The 20,726-nt window shown below is 32.7% G+C and overlaps 2 protein-coding genes across 15 annotated transcripts; one reads left to right on the top strand and one right to left on the bottom strand.

Moving 5' to 3' along the window:
• Nucleotides 1–382: 382 nt before the first annotated feature.
• Nucleotides 383–13,078, top strand: LOC113863223 (ABC transporter A family member 2). 6 transcript variants are annotated; one of them, XR_003504527.1, is made up of 17 exons: nucleotides 407–1,071; nucleotides 1,133–1,364; nucleotides 1,467–1,636; nucleotides 1,998–2,183; nucleotides 2,274–2,369; nucleotides 2,465–2,665; nucleotides 2,835–2,994; nucleotides 3,091–3,320; nucleotides 3,939–4,056; nucleotides 4,172–4,248; nucleotides 4,414–4,503; nucleotides 4,645–4,788; nucleotides 4,868–5,173; nucleotides 5,256–5,336; nucleotides 6,187–6,363; nucleotides 6,599–7,012; nucleotides 8,117–9,178. XR_003504527.1 is itself a non-coding variant. In XM_027496735.1 (17 exons), exons 1-16 carry the CDS (start codon nucleotides 703–705, stop codon nucleotides 6,860–6,862), a joined length of 2,901 nt encoding a protein of 966 aa, XP_027352536.1. In that variant the 5' UTR covers nucleotides 513–702; the 3' UTR covers nucleotides 6,863–6,874; nucleotides 11,212–13,078. The 6 variants fall into 6 exon arrangements, 5 of the variants coding, with proteins under 5 accessions (XP_027352525.1, XP_027352536.1, XP_027352549.1 ...); XM_027496735.1 differs by lacking the exon at nucleotides 8,117–9,178 and adding an exon at nucleotides 11,212–13,078 and having other exon boundaries at nucleotides 513–1,071; nucleotides 6,599–6,874; XM_027496724.1 differs by lacking the exon at nucleotides 8,117–9,178 and having other exon boundaries at nucleotides 383–1,071; nucleotides 6,599–7,301.
• Nucleotides 9,963–17,464, bottom strand: LOC113863251 (protein IQ-DOMAIN 31-like). Of its 9 annotated transcripts, none has more exons than XM_027496818.1 (8): nucleotides 17,346–17,464; nucleotides 17,081–17,120; nucleotides 15,655–15,752; nucleotides 14,987–15,244; nucleotides 13,651–13,854; nucleotides 12,960–13,034; nucleotides 10,669–11,758; nucleotides 9,963–10,363 (listed from the first exon to the last, which is right to left on the bottom strand). In XM_027496818.1, the coding sequence occupies exons 3-8, from the start codon at nucleotides 15,736–15,738 to the stop codon at nucleotides 10,332–10,334; spliced, it is 1,743 nt and encodes a 580-aa protein (XP_027352619.1). In that variant the 5' UTR covers nucleotides 15,739–15,752; nucleotides 17,081–17,120; nucleotides 17,346–17,464; the 3' UTR covers nucleotides 9,963–10,331. The 9 variants fall into 9 exon arrangements, with proteins under 9 accessions (XP_027352619.1, XP_027352634.1, XP_027352627.1 ...); XM_027496833.1 differs by having other exon boundaries at nucleotides 9,963–10,377; nucleotides 17,296–17,453; XM_027496826.1 differs by having other exon boundaries at nucleotides 9,964–10,363; nucleotides 17,296–17,453.
• Nucleotides 17,465–20,726: the final 3,262 nt, after the last annotated feature.

Here is a 20,726-nt window from a genome sequence, read left to right as displayed (position 1 = left end):
TAGTTCTTATATTATAACTTAGTCTCTAATTTTAATTACTCATGTTCAGTTTTTTTATTTTTTAAAGTATAAAATTTTATTAATATATACAAGTAAAAAATATATTATAAAATATTTAAATATAATATAAAATATAATATGATAAAATTTAATTTTCAGTGAAGAATTTAATTTGAATAGTTAAAAAAATTAAATACTATCAACATATATTAAAACATAAAAATAAAAAAATACAATTAAGTCTATTTTTAATATATTAGCACTATGTTGCTAATATTTTAAAAATTTTGAAATAAATAAAATAAAGTTTTAGATTTTATTGGAAATATATTTTTAATAATTTATTAAAAATTATATAATCAAACTTTGCGGGTTAGAAAACACGAATGGCAGAGTTGGTAAATGTAGATAAGTCAAATGCCAAACAACAAACAACGAGGACGATTGCGTCAGCGATATTTGTTCTCTCTCCTGCAAGAATGACAACGGAGAAAGAAAGGAAAAACCCGCGCTTTCCCTTCTTGGAACTACCATTTAAGTTAAGATGTTGCATCCCTTCCCATTCCGATACAAAAGAGAGAATTTCTCACGTAGCCCCAACTATATATTAATTAATATTCCCAGCATTCTTCCAAGATAACATCATTCTTCTCCTTCTCACCCCACACTCTCAACTCTAGTGAAAGAGAAAAGAAGAGAGAAATGGCTACCACCCGCGGGTTCACGCTGGTGGCGCAACAATACAAAGCACTGTTGAAAAAGAACCTTTTATTATCGTGGCGAAACAAGAGAGCTACTCTGCTTCAACTCTTGTCTCCTCTAATGTTCATCTTTCTCATATTTGCAATCGACAAGGCAATTAAGGCTCAAACATCAACCTCTTCTGCGTATAAAAAAGTCACAAACCCTCCCAATCAACCCTCTCCTCCTATCACTCCTTGCGAAAGCAAGTACTTCATAAAGCTTCCATGCTACGACTTCGTTTGGAGCGGTGACCAAAACGCAAAGTTTCACACCATTGTGGACCGCATCATGAACAACAACCCCGGCAGGCCCATACCTCCCTCTAAGGTACCAAATAATTAACGATTCAATGTGAATGATATGAATAATTGAGCGTTTTGTGCCGCAGGTGTTGTCGTTTGGGGATAAAGGTGAAGTGGATGCGTGGCTTTTGAGTAACCCTATGCGCGTTGCAGGGGCTCTTCATTTCGTGGAGAAAAACGACACCGTTATAAGCTATGGTATTCAAACGAATTCGACTACTCTTCCGAAACGAGGAAAATATGAAGATCCTACTGCTTCGTTCCAACTTCCTCTTCAGCTTGCTGCGGAGCGTGAAATTGCAAGATACCTAATTGGAGGTATGTATGAAACATAAATGTTTGTTATTTGATTGAATTCTGTTGGTATTTGAAACGTTCGAATAGCTGCGATCTAATTTGTGGCTTCAAATGATAATTCAGACTCGAATTTCAGTTGGAATGTGTTTTTGAGGGAATTCGCACACCCTGCTCGGATCCCTTTCTCTGCCGTGGGTTCAATTGGTCCAGCGTTTTTCCTCGCAATTGCCATGTTTAATTTTGTTCTTCAGATTAGCTCTTTGGTCACAGAGAAAGAGCTTAAACTTCGCCAGGTAATTAATGCGGTGTTAGACATTTAGTTAAAATCGTAAAATAATTCTAAATTCTTTACCTTCTGTTTTTACAAATCTTTTTAATTATTAAAAGGAAAAAAATTAAATATTTTTTGTGTTCAAGATAATAAATACCTTTACGTTTTTTCATTTTATGTTTACTTTATAATATAATAAGAGAATTATTAAGATGATAAGTAGAAGGATAAAACAAAGCTCAAAATCGTTTCTGATTTTTCAGCTAATAGCTTAAACTTTTGGGGTAAACTGTTCATGATATATGGATATGTCATTGACCCTATGAAATTGTCATCATTTTCTAATTGGAATTGTTATTTTGTGGACTTTTTTGTTGGCACAGGCAATGACCATGATGGGCCTTTATGATGCTGCTTACTGGTTATCCTGGCTTACTTGGGAAACTGTTGTCACGATTATATCGTCCCTCCTCATAGTTCTCTTTGGAATGATGTTCCAGTTTAGTTTTTTCTTGAAAAACAGTTTTGCGATCCTGTTCCTTTTGTTCTTCCTTTTTGAACTCAATATGGTGAGAACATTCCTGTTTAGTTTCTGCTTAAACCTTCATCTTTTTTATTGGGATTATATAACCCATAAGTAGCTTCTATGTTTATTGTAGACTGGCTTAGCCTTCATGTTATCTGCTTTCATTCGGAAATCATCTTCGGCAACAACAGTGGGATTTTCTATATTTATTGTGGGCTTTGTGACTCAGGCATGAATCCTTTTCTTACTTTCTGGAGAAGGTTTATTGAGAAGCAGAAAGAAGGAATGCTCATATTTTTTTTTTCTTTTATTTTCTGTTTTCAGCTTGTTGTACAAGCAGGATTTCCTTACTCAGATAGCATCTCCAAAACTTTCCGAAATGTTTGGTCATTATTCCCACCTAATCCTTTTGCTCAAGCATTACAAGTGCTTTCAGATGCAGTTGCTACTCCTGAAGATGATGGTATTAGCTGGAGTAAACGGGGGGAATGTGCTGCTAATGATGATAATTGTGTGATAACAATTGTAAGCAATGATGGACCTCTAAATCCCAACACCAAAACCCACTTCAATTTTGCTTTTACATTTCACTTTCTGTTCTGCAGTTCTCCATTTTCTTTTATCCCTACCTGCCCCTCAAGCATTAGTTGTGTCACTGCAACAGTTAGTATATTTTATTTTTTTTCATTGACAGAATGATATTTATATATGGCTTGTGGTTACGTTCTTTCTCTGGTTTGTTCTGGCCATCTACTTTGACAACATAATCCCAAATGCATCAGGGGTGAGGAAATCGATAATATACTTTCTAAATCCTAGTTACTGGATGGGAAAAGGAGGCCAAAAAGTGAAAGGTGATTAATTTTGTGCTTCAAGGAGTGTTTTTTTATTTCTTTCCTGCTCTTTATGACTTAACTCTTCTTCCCCATCTCCTTATCTTCGTTTTGTAGAGGGTGGGGTTTGTAGTTGTGTAGGTTCAGCCCCACGCCATGAGCAAATTACTCCAGATGATGAAGATGTCCTTGAAGAAGAAAACAAAGTGAAACAGCAACTAACAGAAGGTGTGGTTGACGCAAATGTTGCTGTTCAGATACATGGCCTTGCAAAGACATATCCTGGTACACTAAACATTGGGTGCTGCTGTAAATGTAAAAGGAGTACTCCTTACAATGCTGTTAAGGTAAAGCATTTCCTATTAAAACTTTTATCTTCGAAATTGGGGTGATTAGAATAAAAGTTGTTCCTGTCTGTTTTCGTACAACAATTTTTCATTGATGAATCCTGTTATATATAAAATCATTCACGTGACTTCATCTGACACTTAAGCTTTTGGGATCGTTAATTCATGACATGACATTAGAGCTTCTATGACTAAGCAATCATGTGTTTGATTGTTACTCCCCATTCTTCCTCATTAAAGGTGAAATCTCAAGAGTCAGGAAAAGGCAAAGATGGGCATGTGCATTATTCATGGTTCAGACAAAACGGCTTCTCATCTCTTAAGCACTTGGAATTATTTGGTTTATGAAAATAACTTTTTCCTATGTGATTTGGGTGCAATTCTACAGAATATTCATACAAACACATTGAAATCTTCTCAACTTGATCTCTTTTGGAATAGTGATGATCAATTTTCTGTTTTCCTGAACCTTTCCCGCTATTTTATTATTTTATTTGAGTGTCTCAAATATTTCGTTTTTCAATAAGGCAACATGGTGGAGAATGTAATCTGTTTTCATGTGGAGATTGACCTATATTTGGAAATATGATTAATGTGTTATTCTTATATTATTTCCAGGGTTTGTGGGTGAACTTTGCAAAAGATCAGTTATTTTGTCTTCTAGGGCCCAATGGAGCTGGAAAAACTACAGCTATTAATTGTCTGACGGGGATAACTCCAGTAACTAATGGAGATGGTGATTCTCTCTCTCTCTCTCTCTCTCTCTTTAACTACAACATTGAACATTCATTAATCAAAATGTCGATAATTAATCAAGAAGAATATGTTAACGTTTTAAACTTCTTTAACAGCTTTGATTTATGGACATTCCATCCGAAGTTCTACTGGCATGTCAAACATTCGAAAGCTTATAGGAGTATGTCCTCAGGTGTTTCTCTCTCTTTCTCTCTCTACCCCCACATATATGTTTTTCATGTACGGATGTCTATCTAAGCACATAAGGAATGCATAAATATGATTTTCAAATGAAATGACTTTCTCTTCTCTCCTCGTTAAAAGATGACTGACCAGTTACTGAAATTCTAATCTGCAGTTTGATATCCTATGGGATGCACTGTCTGGTCAAGAACACCTTCAACTCTTTGCTACTATTAAAGGCCTGTCCCCAGCTTCCATAAAATCAGTATGTCTCCTCCAGGCCTGAAATTGTTCTGTAGAAGTAATTACTATGTGTGCATGCACGCACGGCATGTGTAATATTTGAAATTAACTATTCGGAGTACTGCTACTCGTTCCTTCTAATTCTAGCTCTGAAAAAATGTAGATTACCCAGACGTCGTTGGCAGAGGTGAGACTCACAGATGCAGCCAAAGTGAGAGCTGGAAGTTACAGTGGAGGAATGAAACGTCGTCTGAGTGTTGCAATTGCCCTTATTGGTGACCCTAAGTTAGTCATTTTGGATGAACCGGTATGCAATGCAGGTTATTCCTTTCATGCATGCATTTATTGACATGGTTACATGATTAATCCTTGATTTTAATTCCCAGACTACTGGTATGGATCCAATAACAAGAAGGCATGTGTGGGACATAATAGAAAATGCAAAAAGAGGGCGTGCCATTGTTCTTACAACACACTCTATGGAAGAAGCTGACATTCTAAGTGACCGCATTGGAATCATGGCGAAGGGAAGGCTTCGCTGCATTGGTACCTCAATCAGATTGAAGTCAAGATTCGGAACTGGGTTTATTGCTAATATCAGCTTCTATGGAAACAATAATGAACGAAGTCCTGGCAATGGAGATGCAATATCGACAGAACATCGTGAGACCGTAAAGAAATTCTTTAAAAATGTGAGATGAATTGCTATGATGATTTGAAATATTTCCATGACAAGCAAAGGATTGGTTTTTAACCCCTGAAATATATTGACAGCGTTTAGATGTGGTGCCAAAAGAGGAGAACAATAACTTCCTAACTTTTGTGATTCCCCATGACAGAGAGGCACTTCTGACGGTAAGCTATCTTTTCTTGACTTCGTCCATTTCCTTTAATCTGCTCTGACAACAGGATTTATAACTTTTGTGTCTTATATGTTGCTTAAATACTGATTGACATGGAAGCAGATATTTGTTGGAATTTTCTAGTTTAACGGACCTACATAGGCAGAATTTTTTGCCGAGTCAATATTTACTGGTTATAGTTTGAAACTATAATCATCTTATCTTGTGTATTACCTGAGAACAAGTATACTTAATTTTAAACGGCAAAAACTTCTGACAATTTCTTTTTTGCCTCAAGGGATGGAAAAGGAGTCATCTGTGCATTGTCTTTATAATTTGTGAAAATGTTTTCTTACTTTTTTCTTTTCCCTTCCTATCTCTCTCTCCTTGTTGTAAGATATGTTGCAAGATTTTGTTGTAGGAATAGCGCTATCCTTTCTGTAACACCATAGTTTATAATTTATAGTAAAGAGTAACTCCTATATTTATTTACATTGCTCACGGCAATACACTATTTAAGGGTCAATTATTTTAGTTCCCGACTTGAAAAAAATCTTCAATTTAGTCCTTGATTTTCTTAAAGTCATTATTTTTTTTTCACATCATTTCTTAATTGTCATTTTATACACACACACAAAAAAAAGAGAGTGACTAAAATAAATGTCATTTTATATAATTAAAGTAAAAATTTTATAGTCAATAATTAAAATGACCAATGCATACTGTCTAATAACTAAAACGAGTTTACTCTTCTTAATGAACATAAATTATTGTTACATATTCGTTAGAATTATGCATAGCACGCCCCAAATGAGCCATAACACAGATTATATTTTCTTATACTCCTGTTGCTTCCCAAACAGAATTTCTTTTCGGAGCTCCAAGATAGAGAAGAAGAGCTAGGCATATCCGACATCCAGCTTGGTCTTACAACTCTGGAAGAAGTTTTCTTGAATATTGCAAAGCAAGCAGAACTCGAAAATGCTGCAGCCGAAGGAAGCCTAGTGACCCTGTCCTTATCATCTGGAGAATCCGTGCAGGTAAGTGTCACTGTATTTTACTTTAGATTTTTCTACAGTCAGGTGTATACCTCAAAAGGTTGAGTTGAAGTTTGTTGTATTGAGTTCTCTAACACTGTGAATATAAAATATTTATTTATAACCCGAGCACAGTTGTCAAAGTTGCAGAACCTTTTGCTTTTCAGTTCAATATAAGTTGCAACTATGACGACTAGTCCTTTTCTGCTGAATGCTGATCAATTCAATAATCATGCAGATTCCTACAGGAGCTAGGTTTGTGGGAATTCCAGGAACAGAGTCTGCAGATAACCCCACTGGGTCTATGGTAGAAGTATACTGGGAGCAAGATGATACTGGTGCCCTATGTATTGCCGGCCACTCGCAGAAAGTTCCTGTTCCTCATAGCATTCAACTATCATCGTCTCCTACTGTAAGACAACGCAGAAATTTTCGTCGTTCAGGACCAGTTCATGGGGTTGTGATTGATCCAACTCAAGTTAGTTCACTCAATTTTCAGTGAGTCATGCCCTAGGTATTGGAATCTTCCCTTTGTTTTTTCGGTTGAAGTGGGTTCTCTGGAGGAGGGAAAGGTATGAGTAAAGGACTGATCCAGAAAAATGACGAAGTAAAGACGCAACATAAATAAACATAAATCTATACAATTATACAGGTAAATTTTACAAGATTACATGTACTAAAAGTTATGTTAACAAATTGAAAACAAAAAAAGAAGTCTTGAGACCCGTTTGTTCTGTCCACAATTAATTCTTCATACGGAATTATTTAAGTTTATTCTATTTGTTGAAATGTTTGTTAGAACAAAATTATTGTTTAGTAAGATTAAAATTAATAGCTATTAATGGAATGACGGTTTTTCAAACGCTATTTCAAGTAGTGTTTAAGATTTTAACTCTGGTGTAAATTTTTAGTTTCATTTTATTTTTTATAACTTTTTTTTTTTCAGAATCCTTCCTTTATCCTAAATTCAAAATATTTATATTTTGTTGACATAAACTATAAATTATATAGGAAAAAGGATTGTTTTTTTTTTATAGAAATATGTGAACATTTATTGATATAAAATTAAAAAATTAATATTTTTAATTTCAAAGAATTAAAATTTTATTTAATTAAAGTTAGAATTTAATTAAAACGATCTCAACATAAATATTTTTTATGCTACAATGTAATTATTGATGACATGTTATTAAGAATTATTAACTTCTATAAAAAAGACTTTGAAAATTATAATTATGGTAATTTTTAATTAGTTGATAGCTAAAATTTTATATTGATAGTATATTATTTTTTAAAAATTATACATGTGTATATATATATATATATATATATATATATATATATATAAATTTACACTAATATAAGTTTAAAAATTTTTACATTATATCTAGGTTTTTTATTTATTTTCTATATCTATTAGACATTTTAGTCTTTAGACTCATATATAGTAATATATATTAATAGAATGCTAATATGTCAAGATAAGTAACATTTATAATTAATTACTTAATGAAAATGATGTCATATTTAATAATATATGTTTTTATTTAATTTTAATTCTTGAAACTATCACCTGTCAAGCATTATAGTCCCTTATATTGTCTTGATAAGCATTTTAGTTGCTGATATTTCATATATCCATCCTTCTTCCTATTGATTTTCTATTACTAAAAACTACATTCTCGGCTTGTTTCAAGCAATGTTTAGACAAATTTCAACCTCATGGTTTCGTTGACTATTTATATATGGGTTTCAGGTATATATAAAAAAACATAGCTAAGTATTTCCTTTAATGGTTGTTTCAAGAGGTGAAAAGTGCTCTTAAATTGATTATTCAAAGTTATATTTTTGTTATCCACAAACGGTGGTGATGGTACGAAATCATAATTTTATTTTGTGGATTGTTGATTAATCTCTTTGCAATGTTCTAATTCAAATCATTGCGTTGATATACAATTTTCTATTTCTCTTAAGTTTTGACATCGACGGTGTTGTCTATTATTGGACTCTATGAGCTTGGAAATTGTTTTCAAACAATAGTTTGTGGGGTTTTGAAGGGAACAATGAGACCTAAATTTGGAACAAACATAAACTTGGGTTGCCAACAAAGAACGCAAATGGTGATCGGCGATGATAGTTTTCGGTGATGGATAATGAAGAAGAATTGGTAGGTGGAAGGTTTTAAGAATCAAGAATTAAAATGCTTGTAGGTGACAATCTCACAAACTAAAATGTTTAACAGGTGATAGTTTAAAGAATTAAAATGAAATGAAAACATATATCATATAACATATACTACATAATTTTTCTTACATAACCATTCATACATGTCACTTAATGTGATATCTTAGTATATGTTAATATTTTGTTACTATTTATTAATAGCGTCTTGATCTACAGATTAAAATGCTCGACGAGAATGAAAATATGAGACTAATGTGATTTTTAAAATTTTAAAGAATAAAATTTTTGTTCCAAATTCTTAACAAGAGCAAAATATTCATTCAATCCAACACTACTTTTCATTTGGAGTGTATTTATTATGAATTTGTAAATATTTATTATTACTTTCTTTTAAGTAACTTTTATTTAAAATATTGTTTTTTTACAACTTAGTGAACGATAAGAATATTTTACATAAAAAAATTTAAATTAAAGTAGCAATAAAGTGTGACAAAAGACACATTTCTTATTTGGGCTTAACTATGTAACAATAAAAGTATCAAGGAATGAAGAAAGAGAGATGCTAAAAATATATTCTCTAACTTACCTTTTTTAATACACTCTTAATCATTAGTTAAATTTTATTAAAAATTATAAAAATATGAAAAAAAAATTCATTAAATTAAGAGTGTGTTAACAAAATGTCAGTTGCATTTCTTACAAAGAAAATGCAAGGGATTGTTAATCGCTGGTCATGTTATTTCATCGTTGTCAAGTGATATTTTTTGGATGCATTTTGACGAGACCCGTGAGCCTACCAATTCAAGAAATAAGGTGAAGTTATTAGATGAGCAGGTAAATTGAGATACCACAAATTGGAAGGTATATTCCGAGAGGGGTAACAAAGTGACACGTGATGAATAATTTAGGGAAGAGTTAGTCATGCTTTAGTGGGCAATACACTGGACAGTCATGAAGAGTACATGAGACGGGAAGTCTTTTATAAGAGAGAATGAAACATGAGCAAGGCATAGAAGAGTTGTAATAAGATTCAGCCTGAGTCATGGGCAAGAGAGTGAGATATTATTTTGTGTTGTTCAACTTTGTTTTGTAGACCCCGCTGAGATATTCCGTTCAAGTGAGACAGATACTAGTTATTTGCTCTTTCTCTTTTGGTGATTAACTGTATCACATTTGCACCTTTATTAAAGTCTTGTGATATAAATTTAATCATCAAACTTATTAAAATAAACTGATTATATATATATACTCTACCAGAAAGTTCGATAAAATAAGTTAAAAAAAAACAACAAAACTTACGAGTATTGTAAGCTATCATGGACCTTAGTCGTCATGCATCTTATGCTCTGTAAAAGTTAACATAACACAACCCATCTATCACCGGGGGCCCTGACGAGTTGAAATGCGAAAAGTTTTTGGAAGGCTGAAGAAATCTCGTATGAGTTTATTCATGTTACCGGACTATATTTGTCCACACAGAGAAGTTTAGGAACACAAATGAAGGTACATCAAGTTAATGGTCATACACACTGAGGGGGGGAGAAATATGATATGGACAGCCAAGGAATCATGCCAGAAACAAACAGAACATAGACTTGTAAAGTTGCAGCGTGCAAAACGTAAAACCTATATCGTACAACTCACCCTCAAATACCCAGAATGCAGGAAAAATAAGAAGCCGATCAAACCAGCTCATACCATGGTCCTATCATTTCAAAAACTCTCATCATAGTTGGCCCCACACGATTTTCTTCCTCTTGTTCAACCCCTGAAAACCAGTCTTCGTATCACCTCCTCCACTCTGCTTGAATTACCTTCCCTGCAAGACAAGACCTAGTTTATGATTATCAATCATGAGAAAACAAAGGAACACGCCAGCATATTGATTCATATGGAAATTAAAACTTCTCTTCTACCATGTTGATTTACTATGAAGAAAAAGAAGTGTACTATTCAGAGTCTGCAATCAAGACTAAACTATCCGGTGAAGATTGGACTAGCGACTTTAAACTAACTAATCAGTTTTTCAAAAATCATTAAAATAATAATTTTCGAGGTAAAATCATATTGTGACATATTTTCAAACCAATATATGTAGGAAAAACTATATCATATCATTCCCACCTCTAGAAGATGGTGTAGTTCTGTCACTTCTGTGGCCCCCTTTACCACCTGCTTGAACTGATTTGTGTGTCCTAGGTGATTGTGAACTAATCTTGTTGTTAGTTGAAGACGACAGAGAATGTCGCTCAGCAGTATTGTTTACGTCAATTCCATCTTGTCCAAACCTTGGGAACGCTTGTGTCCTCAACTTTGCCTTTGCAGATTCAGTTGCTGCCATATAACTTGGTAATTTTGGACTATTCTTTAAACCATTTTCTGCATTCTCCTGCTTAGCCAAATTTGAGGCTTTCCGGGTGGGTTTCTGCTTTTCATTACCTGGTAGTTCTCCTTTATGAATCAAATCTCCATTTGTTAATGGATAATTTTCATCTTTAAAAATAGCGTCAGGTAGATTGCTCAGTTCCTTGTTAACTTCATCAGAAGTGTTTCTATCTTTAATTATAGTCTCTGCCAAGGGTTTTGAGTCCACAGACACTTGATAACTGCTTGGAATGTCTGACACCTCCATGTTAACTGTTGGTCTTGGCATAATTTCTACATCAGGTACATTGGAAATGGTTGAAGTTGCTTCCTTCTTGACCTTTTCATCAGAAGTGATGATCCCTTGTTCTGAAACAGCATGATCTGCAATAACTGTTGCCTTTTCCAAATGCTGCTTTGGGGTCTCACATCCAACTTCTGACAGAATAGCATTCTCAACAACAGGGTTATGAATCTTTCTCAAGTTACATTTAACCTTTTCAAGCTCACTTTGTGGGTTTTCTTGCTCTGGATCTGACAGTTGGTTTGAGATTTTCCTTAAGTTACGTTTTGGTTTCTCAAATTCAGGATTTGTTTGAACTGGGACTGATTCAAAATTTGCAATAGGAAGCTTCCTGTTTGTACGTCTCGACTTGCTAATTTGAGCTTCTCCATTTGAAATGTTGCCCTGCTTTCTCTGAGATTTAGAGTCTCGAATTTTCTTGGGTTGGGGAACCGGTTTCCAAAAGTAAGATGCTGACCAGCGCTCTAACCAGCTAAAGAGTGAATTTGGATCTCCACTTAAATATTGCAGGTGCAGGGCCGTTATTGTAGTTGATGAAGCAAGAAGCTAAAACAACAAACAAACACTTTCACATACCCAGTTTGAGTAAAACAGAAATTTGATAGAAGTGTGTGATCCATATAATTTATGCCGCAATATAGCCCCTTTATTTCCAGGTCCAGATTTAATTGAAGTAAATTATGGCAAGACAAGATTAGTATCGCACATAAATCCACTTGGAGCAAATTCAAACATGTTCTGATAATTATAAGTAATTATAATATCATTTATGAATTCATCCAAGCTGTTTTACTGGACTACACTGGTAATGAACCTGTTACTCTTCTCTGTGTACTCTTATCAGAATAATGTCAAGTAATTGAACAAAATTACTGCTCGTGGAATTAGAATTGAGAACACGCAATCTTAATTACTTTTGACATATGATTAATTTTACAATCATGTCATCTGATTTACTTAATTACCTTTTTTTGCTATCCAACAATGTTGCTTGAATATTTAAGTAAATATAACAGTCACGTCCTTGCTACACTTTTCAATCTAAAATTAAATAATTAAACTGTCACTGAAGTGATACTATAGCATCTATGCATGTGTCTGCATGCCTAACAACAAAAAGCCTCTTCATATAATAAAAAGCACAACTTCAAAACTATGAGCCTCAATCTGGAGTGTTAAAAGTTAAAACAGAACCTTTCAATCTTCCTCTTATTTCAAACAATGGTAGACCATGTAAACAAAAATTGTTCTAAACGGCATTGTTAGGAAGAAAAGGGAAAAGAATAGGTAGCTATGGTAAATATCAGTTAATAAGGACAGGCATATTCTTTATGGCTCCAATAGTTAGTTCTACTAAAAAAAAAACATTTTATTCTTTAACTTTTCTTAATACCAAAATTCATCATTAAAAAATTACATTTCATGTTCTTGAGAAATAAGCAATACCTTGCCTTATCTAAGTATTTGAATTCAAAATCCTCTGCAGTTGAGAGCAATTATCAGGGATGTTGTATTTTTGTCTCCCTACTACTAGCAGGGTGGTCCCACTGGCCCATAGAGAGAAAGAAAAAGGGTGCTGTTCTCTCAATGAAGGGGGTCTAAATTCTTTTTTCTCAAATGCAAAATTAAAGCACATTCATCCAAGAAAAACTTATAGTACTGTTCATTATCAAATGAATCTATCCATAATATGTGAAATGAAAAAATAAATAAATAATTGTATCATATGCATGGCACAATGAATTACCTTACAGATGAACCTATTTGCTGAAAGCCTTGAAATTTTTGTGGAAATTCCAACTGGCTCACCAAATTTGCCATCCTGAAGCACAAACAAATGACACATTCAGAAGGAAAAATCTTACCACTAGCAATTAAAAATAACGAAAAAACAGAAAAAGGAATTTTTGGTAAAACTATTTTAAATTTAAGAAAAGTTAATCAGTAAAGTGGTTAATTGAGTCAATAATTGGTTATTCATTAACCTCTATTAAAAGTTTTGAACATCCAGTTGAGTGGTTAAAGGTTGCCAAATTCACCAAGAACTCCTTTCTGTAACTTTTTCCAGTAAAGGGATTATACACGGGCAGAATAATTTTATTGCCTTCTAAGAATACATGATTGATGGCACCATCCACTAACCAGAAGAATTTGATTAGAAATTTCACATTTGTTCAATAAATACATATTATTCACCCTTACCAATTTTCATATTATCCAATAAATGTCAATACATTTGTCAAACACAATCCTTAACAAGTTCTAATTTCAATGCTATCTGTTAAGCTAAAATTTTCACATTTAATAGAACCATTTTGTTCTAATTTGACCTAGATAGTGAGGTGCATTATACACTCATACAAATCAGAAAAATTCCTTGAACAATATAAGCAACATGAAAAATCATTGATAATTTACAGAATTTTAGAAAACAGTACCAGAGACTTAAGTAGATTGCGCTTGTCACAGAATTCAAATCCAACATCAGACTGCCTAACCCTTCCTCCACGAACAAGTGCTTGTAACTTTACAATCCCATACATACAGCATAGTGTAACAACAGCTTGTCTCCTAACCAAGTGCCCACGAATAAGTGCTTGCAACCTTATTATGCCTTTTAGGGCCCTAAATGCCCTGCGCGCCTTCATAAGTGATCCATCCATTAGTTGATATAAAATATTGTATGATTTTGACAAACTTGTACAGTCAGAGGAACTCCACAAAGATATTTTCAATTTGCTAAAAAATGTTCATGCACTATCTCTCTTGAAAGAAAATATAGATAAAATATTAGAGACATTAGTAAAGAAATTAAGATTGCAATTGGTTGTCAAATGAAATATGATTTGTATCAGATGAGTCTCTGTGGTGACAGTGGAAGCCAGGAAGAGTAAACATATGACAGGCAAATATCTCAGGATTATTTTCAAGATTACGAAAAATTCTTAGAGTTTTGAGTTTATAAAACACGAAATTTGTTGCCAGATTGATTTGACCAATAAACATGTCAGATATAATATTATATGAAATAACATCACAAATTAAGAAAAATTGGGGGGGGGGGTTATAGAAGTCTAATGATTGGTTCTAACTCTAAATACTACATTTAATTTAAAAGAATTGTTCTAGCGTACTTAGTTGACCAAAACCTTCAATAGTAATTAGTAACTGTAATTAATACTGAATACAGGATAGAACACAAGGAGGAGAGATTCATAAAGGGGGAAAACTACTTCTCAATAATAGAACCACATATACTGAGGAAATACAGCCGTAAGATATAACAACCAAAGCTGTTACATGGACTCCACTTTCCCAAGCCTATGCCACCAATTCACTTCCAAAATTCTATCCTACAACTCCACAGTTCCTCCACCGGTCCACCCTATTCTTTTTAATGTTTTTGTTTCCCTTTCCCACCATTGCACAATTCTCCTCTCAAATAAATATCCTGCTGCTATGTGTACAACTATACATTCTGTTACACTTTCCTCCTTACTCCTGGCAGCATTCCTATTTCTCCTTCAATGGGCATATATAATTTCCTTTGGTCCAATTCTCTCCAGCTTACTTTCCCTTTTTCTTCTATTACACGTGTCAAAGGGTCATCAACCTTCAATAATAATAGGAAAGTAAGTTTCACAGTTTACTATCCTTTTGCACTCTACATCTAGATATCTTATCCCAGAGTACACTTCAAACTTGTAATGTTTTAGACAAAACAACAATAAGAATTTAATCAATTAATTTTCTTTAAAACAGTTAGAGACCTACCAAATAACCCCTAAAAGCAGCCTGTGCCTTTGTTGCTGCTTCCTTCTGCCGGATTTTCTCTGGATCAGGTGGTGCATCTTGGTCAACAGATCCTATGATGTCTCTTTCTTGGTTCCCCGGTAAAATATTTTCTGATTCTTCATTCTCTAGTTCAAGGTCCTCCTCATTTCTGTCAATCTTATTGGGGTTTGGATCTAAATCCAAATCATTTTCCAACACGTTGGAAGTGATCACTTCTTTTTTTCTATTAACAAGCTTCTACATGAAATTAAAGTAAAAGTCAGAAGTTGCATGAGGAAAACCTCATATCAAAATACATTTAAATAGTGCAACAGCAGTTAAATACCCTAGCTCCATTTCTTGTTCATAATCTTGGGTGTTTGGCAATGGAAAACTTTAGTTCCATGGCAATGAAACCAAAGCAGAATGTGGTTTTACAGTAATGGAAAAATAACAGACAGGAATCTGACAATTGCCTGTTAATGTAGAACTAAATCTATACTCATTTTCCTGCCCTTTTCTCTATATCATAACAACAATTTATTAATAATCCTGATTAGACAAATTAGGTTGTAATGTAAGGGCTATCTGGATTCACACGTAAGTAAAACAAAAATATTTACTAATGTTGAATAGGGTTGTGATGTCGCTTTAACTTGTAGTAGTACCTCTCTTCCTTTTGAAATATTTGATTTAGACGACTTTTTCCCAAATAGTACAGTTTTGATCCATTTTCCTGGTGATTTCCCCATTCTGAGATCACAACCTGCAGCAGAAAAACAGTGAACCCAATCTCTATATCGATCCCCATGATGATTGTTTCACAAGGTTAAATAAGAAAGTGAATAAACAACTCAAAAACCAAAAACACACTAAATCCTGAAATTATGCAATATGAATTGTTGAATACTAAACAAGACCATCAAATTTAGTTACTTTCTCGGTGCAACTAAGGTTAAGCAGTGAAATGTTGCCACGGTTATACTGTAACCCCGATGTGTTGTATGGTTGAGATACATAAGTCATTACGGCCATCAGGTAGCAAGGCAAATGCTGGAACTAGGAGAATAAATTCTAATAATTAGCATTCATATGCTGACATAGAAACGACTTAACTGCAATGCTAAAACACTTAATAACTAAAGTATTCATATAATATGAAGGAGGAATCTTAAAATCTCATAGACAAGATTTTAGGAGTTCTAGAAACTACAAAACAAATTTCATAAAATTTATCTCATTTTTATACCTTATATTAAACAAATCAAGGATGCTACAGAATTTCAAACACAAACATATTTTAGAAGGCTCTGTTTAAGAAATTGTCTCTCTTTCCTCTCTTTTCTTTTATGTGGGTTACGGTTAGAAATTGTATCACATTTGCTAAGAATTAAGTCTTCAACTGGCAATTTATTTTCTAAAAGGTAAAATTTTCTGGGTGAAAATAGGATAACAGCTTTTGCAACAAGGATATTCTTCTTACCCAAAGAGATTAACTACTTTCCTTCTCTTTAATTAATAGGTTATTAACAAGAGAATGATTCTCTTCTCCTACTAATGATGGACAAAGTGGGGCAACACGCTCACAATCAGCCAAATTTACAGCAAAAAGAGAAAGGTAGGCCAATCACCAATGTAATCCTTTAGGCTTTGAAACTGTAAATCAAGGGAAATAATGACGACCAACAACTATAAACAGTAAAAAGACATATTGAACAAAATTGATCGCATCTATTCTCAAGTGCAATAATAATAACTGCACCTAATCATGGACCACCACACTCGTGACCTTAATATGTTGTCACCGACAATAATAGTGCATCAAAATAAAATAATCAAACAATAACCGCAAGGCAACTGGGAAATACAAACTGGAGTTTTCACCAAAACTTCGACAATTACTATAATTTAGCAATAGTCATGAAAGACACCAGCGCAATGCCGATACAACAACCAAACCAAGTCCTAAAACTGAAGCAACAAATCAAACACACCTAAGGAAACACAGAATTAAAATCAACAAGATCTGTTTCATCCATCAACACCACAAATTGGAGCTAAACTAACACGAGTGAAGCTAGATCTGACAATTACCTGACAAACGTGGAACCTCTTGGCCTCAAATCTACAATTCCTGGGTACCACAACCACATTGAAACTATTAGACTACAGAATTGAAATTCTCATTATTTTTCTTAAAGATTTTTTTTTTCACAACAGTAAGATATGAACAAATAGAATGAACAAGAAACTAAGAAAACAGATGAAGAAAGCAAAAACAATAGAGAAAGGTTGTGGGTAGTGTGTACCATGGAAAAGAGTGAAACAGAAAATGAGAACTAACAAAGCAAAATGTGACCTAAAGCTTCTTCAATTTATTAGCTGTTGCATTTGCATGTTGTCCTGTCTTTGAAGCCTTTGGAGTGAAAGTTAAACTCAAAACTAAAAAACCGAAAAGAAAATGTCTGAAACTGAAACAAACTGAAAAGCTTGGATTATTAGTTTTGGGGAAACACGACGTGTGGTCAACACTAACTGAATATTTGGCGGCTATTCTTCTTCTAACCGTTCGGTGCAATGACTTGACTTGATCGTACGGTGGATAGTGTATCACTTGATACGGTGCGTTTAAGTACATGTTAAGAGCAATGGCCTCGGTGGTTGTGGGGGAGTGCCGGTGCAGTTACTTCGGAGCCAAGTGTTCCAGCTTCGTTATCATGAAATGACATCAGAACCCTTCCTTGTAAATGCAAATCTCACGCGCGGAGGGGCGTTTCGGGAAATGTGAGCCGTTGAAGTGTGCGGCAGTGGGCGAGTGATGATGAAGCGCGTGGCGTTTGGAGGATTAGTTGGTGTGATGGGAATTGAGTTAGTTGGTACATGGGAGCCACGCTGGCATGAGGGGACCTTTTCTGTCCGGTTGGTACTAATAGTGGATAATGAGAGTGGGGCATAAGTCTTACTTTTTAAAGAAAATTATCTCTCTGTTTTTGTCTTAAGGTTCATTTATTTAATGAAAATTAGTTTTAATGATTCCCTATTTATGCTATATGTATGATTTACTCTACTCCCATATCTTAACTTTTCTTCACCTTGAAAGCTAACTCAGAAGTTAGTCTTAATGTATATTGTTATTTGTTTGAGGATGATATTTTTCAATATATTACGATAAAATATGTTATCTTTTAATAATTTTTAATACATATTTTATATAATTTCAATATTTAAAATAATATTTACAGATTTTAAACAATAAAAAAGTGAAAATAAAACAGCTGTTAATACTTAAATCTCAAATAACATGTTATATTTAAATAAAATTAGTTTAAATATACTTTTAGTTGTTTTATATTTTAATAATTTTTTATATCAAGCCCTCTAAAATATAATTTTAATTCTTACATTTTTGTAAGTTTTTATTTAGCCCTTTTAATAAAAAAAACGTTACATGTTCTTTGTAAATCACGTATTTTAAAATTAAAAAACTCATTAAAAAATTTAAAAATTATTAAAATATAAGAATTAAAAATATATTTAAACCATAAAAAATATACTCACAAATATCACCTTTAATAATACTTAGGAATACTATTTTAGAACTTACACTAACATGGAATAATTTACAATCCCAACTTCATTTTTCAAGAAATCTTGGAAAAAAATACATTTTCAGATGACACAAACATATATATTTTTAGTGTCTATTTGTTAAGTGGTTTTGTGAAAATGACACAGTTTCCGAAACATACTCAACAGCCAAGAGCATTTTATGGGTAAGTTAAAAGCCACTTCGAGGGACAAGTTTTGTAGCTATGAAAATCGATTTTCAACCTTTAGCAAATTAATTATTTTTAAATGTTACCCTTATAATTAATAAATGAGAAAATTAAGAACATGTTAATAATTATATTTACTTATGATTCAACTTTTTAATTATTGTACAATAATTAAGAAAAAATTAGATAAAAGAGAACTAAGCCAATATTTAGTAAATACAAGTAATTTTAGAACAAATTTTATTATGTTTTCATAATTTTATATATAAAAAAAAAAAATCAATCTCAACCCTTAAAATTGAGTTTAAGTAATTAAAAATAATAAATTTTTATTTATAAAAAACATTTATTGTAATTTTAAACAAGTACTAGCCAGAAGTTAGGAATTAATTAACTACAAAGGACTTTAACCGCTCATGTCTTGCAAGCTTGTAGCTGTTGACATCAGTGTCATGTGTCGCAGTAATGGCGTTTCTTTTTATTGCTAAAAATTCCTGGTCTACTTAGGGTAACCTAAGTTAAGTATTAATCATTTCATAAGGTAAGCTTTATTATATATCATCAATAAATTGCCTATTATTATGTTTAAAAAGGTCAAATTTTAATTGATACCAGTGTAACAAAACGCTAATTATTATTAATTATGGGAGTAGATCTAAAATCAAGAGAGCAACGAAAATCCATCTAAAGTTGTGTTGTAGAGATTCTATTAGTGTTTGTTTAATTCTTCATTTACACAAGTTCTAAGGCGTGTACAATGGAGAAAGAGGTTTCTAAAAATCTCTGCACAAAGTTTTATTTGAATTACACTAATGAAAAAAAAAAAAATTAGATGTCACAAATGATGGTTTAAGGAGATGCGAAAGCAGCCATCAAAGTAAGGTTGGATTTTGAAAGGGCGTTAGGTAGTGGTAGACCAATCGTTTTGTGAGTTTCACACAGGTATGTGGACAGCAAAGAGATTTGGGGCAAAAAGACTATGTCGGTGTGGTGTTTAGATTTTTGTTTTTCAAATTTAATAAATAGTGACATCATTATCACACTATTTTTCACTTTTTTGTGCATACTTCTTTCAACGTCTATTTTGAAAGATAAAAGAAAAGATTAAAATATAAAGATTAATTTTTACGTGTGCGCCGATGTATGTGTTTATTGAAAACTTTAATGAATTATAAATCTCGCTACGAATTTCAAAGATTAAATACATATATGTGCTATAAATTTAGTTAACTTTAATTTAAAGATGAAGTTTTAGTAATTTAGTTAACTTTATTAACATTGTTTATTTATTTTTTAAAATATGGATAAAGTTAATATTTTTAAAAAATAATATATCAAATTAGTCTATAAAGGGTCATTTTTTTAATTATGGTTTTTTAAAATAAAATTACAAAAATATGACATTTATTACAAAATTACGTAAATATGGTATATATAAAAAACACCAATGGTGATTTTAAGGTGCAAAATAACAAAATCTGATAAAGTAAACTCGTCGTTGGCGATTTTACAGCGCAAAAAAAAATTGACAAAGTAAAGTCGTCATTGGCAAGTTTAGGAAAAGAAAAATAAATATGACTGGTAAAAATCAATATTGACGACTTTATATTGTCGAAAAAACTTTCACTTTTTAAAACTTGTCAATTACGACTTTTGACTAATGTAAACTTTTAAAAAATGTTATAAAACGTCATTGGCGATTTTTATTTGATGAGTCTATAAATACTAACATCTTCATTCATTGCAATTCATCCCTACAACCATTTGAAGTTCTTAGAGAGAGTGTGTGAAGCTTGTGTTTTTATGAAAAGAAAAAAATGAGTGTGCCTGTTGTAATTTATTTTAACGATAGTTTTATGCAATATCATTCAATTCTAATAACCAACGATGACGATGTTTAACAAATGTTTCAGATACATCAACAACGTCATCCTCCAACTGATACAATTGAGTTGTATGTTGTT

Source organism: Abrus precatorius, unplaced genomic scaffold (assembly GCF_003935025.1).
Source record: "Abrus precatorius isolate BTA unplaced genomic scaffold, Abrus_2018 Scaffold10, whole genome shotgun sequence".
Classification (NCBI taxonomy): domain Eukaryota; kingdom Viridiplantae; phylum Streptophyta; class Magnoliopsida; order Fabales; family Fabaceae; genus Abrus; species Abrus precatorius.
The sequence above is the reverse complement of the archived record's forward strand: the minus strand, read 5'-3'. Positions and strand labels throughout refer to the sequence as shown.

Coding starts and splice junctions, on each gene's coding strand:
- LOC113863223 (XM_027496735.1), top strand. CDS start 703: ATGGCTACCACCCGCGGGTTCACGCTGGTGGCGCAACAATACAAAGCA. Junction 2,370..2,464: donor TTGTGGGCTTTGTGACTCAG/GCATGAATCCTT, acceptor TTCTGTTTTCAG/CTTGTTGTACAAGCAGGATT. Junction 5,337..6,186: donor ACAGAGAGGCACTTCTGACG/GTAAGCTATCTT, acceptor CTTCCCAAACAG/AATTTCTTTTCGGAGCTCCA.
- LOC113863251 (XM_027496803.1), bottom strand. CDS start 15,738: ATGGGGAAATCACCAGGAAAATGGATCAAAACTGTACTATTTGGGAAA. Junction 11,759..12,959: donor CAAATAGGTTCATCTGTAAG/GTAATTCATTGT, acceptor TTGTTGTTTTAG/CTTCTTGCTTCATCAACTAC. Junction 10,364..10,659: donor ATCTTCTAGAGGTGGGAATG/ATATGATATAGT, acceptor CTTGTCTTGCAG/GGAAGGTAATTCAAGCAGAG.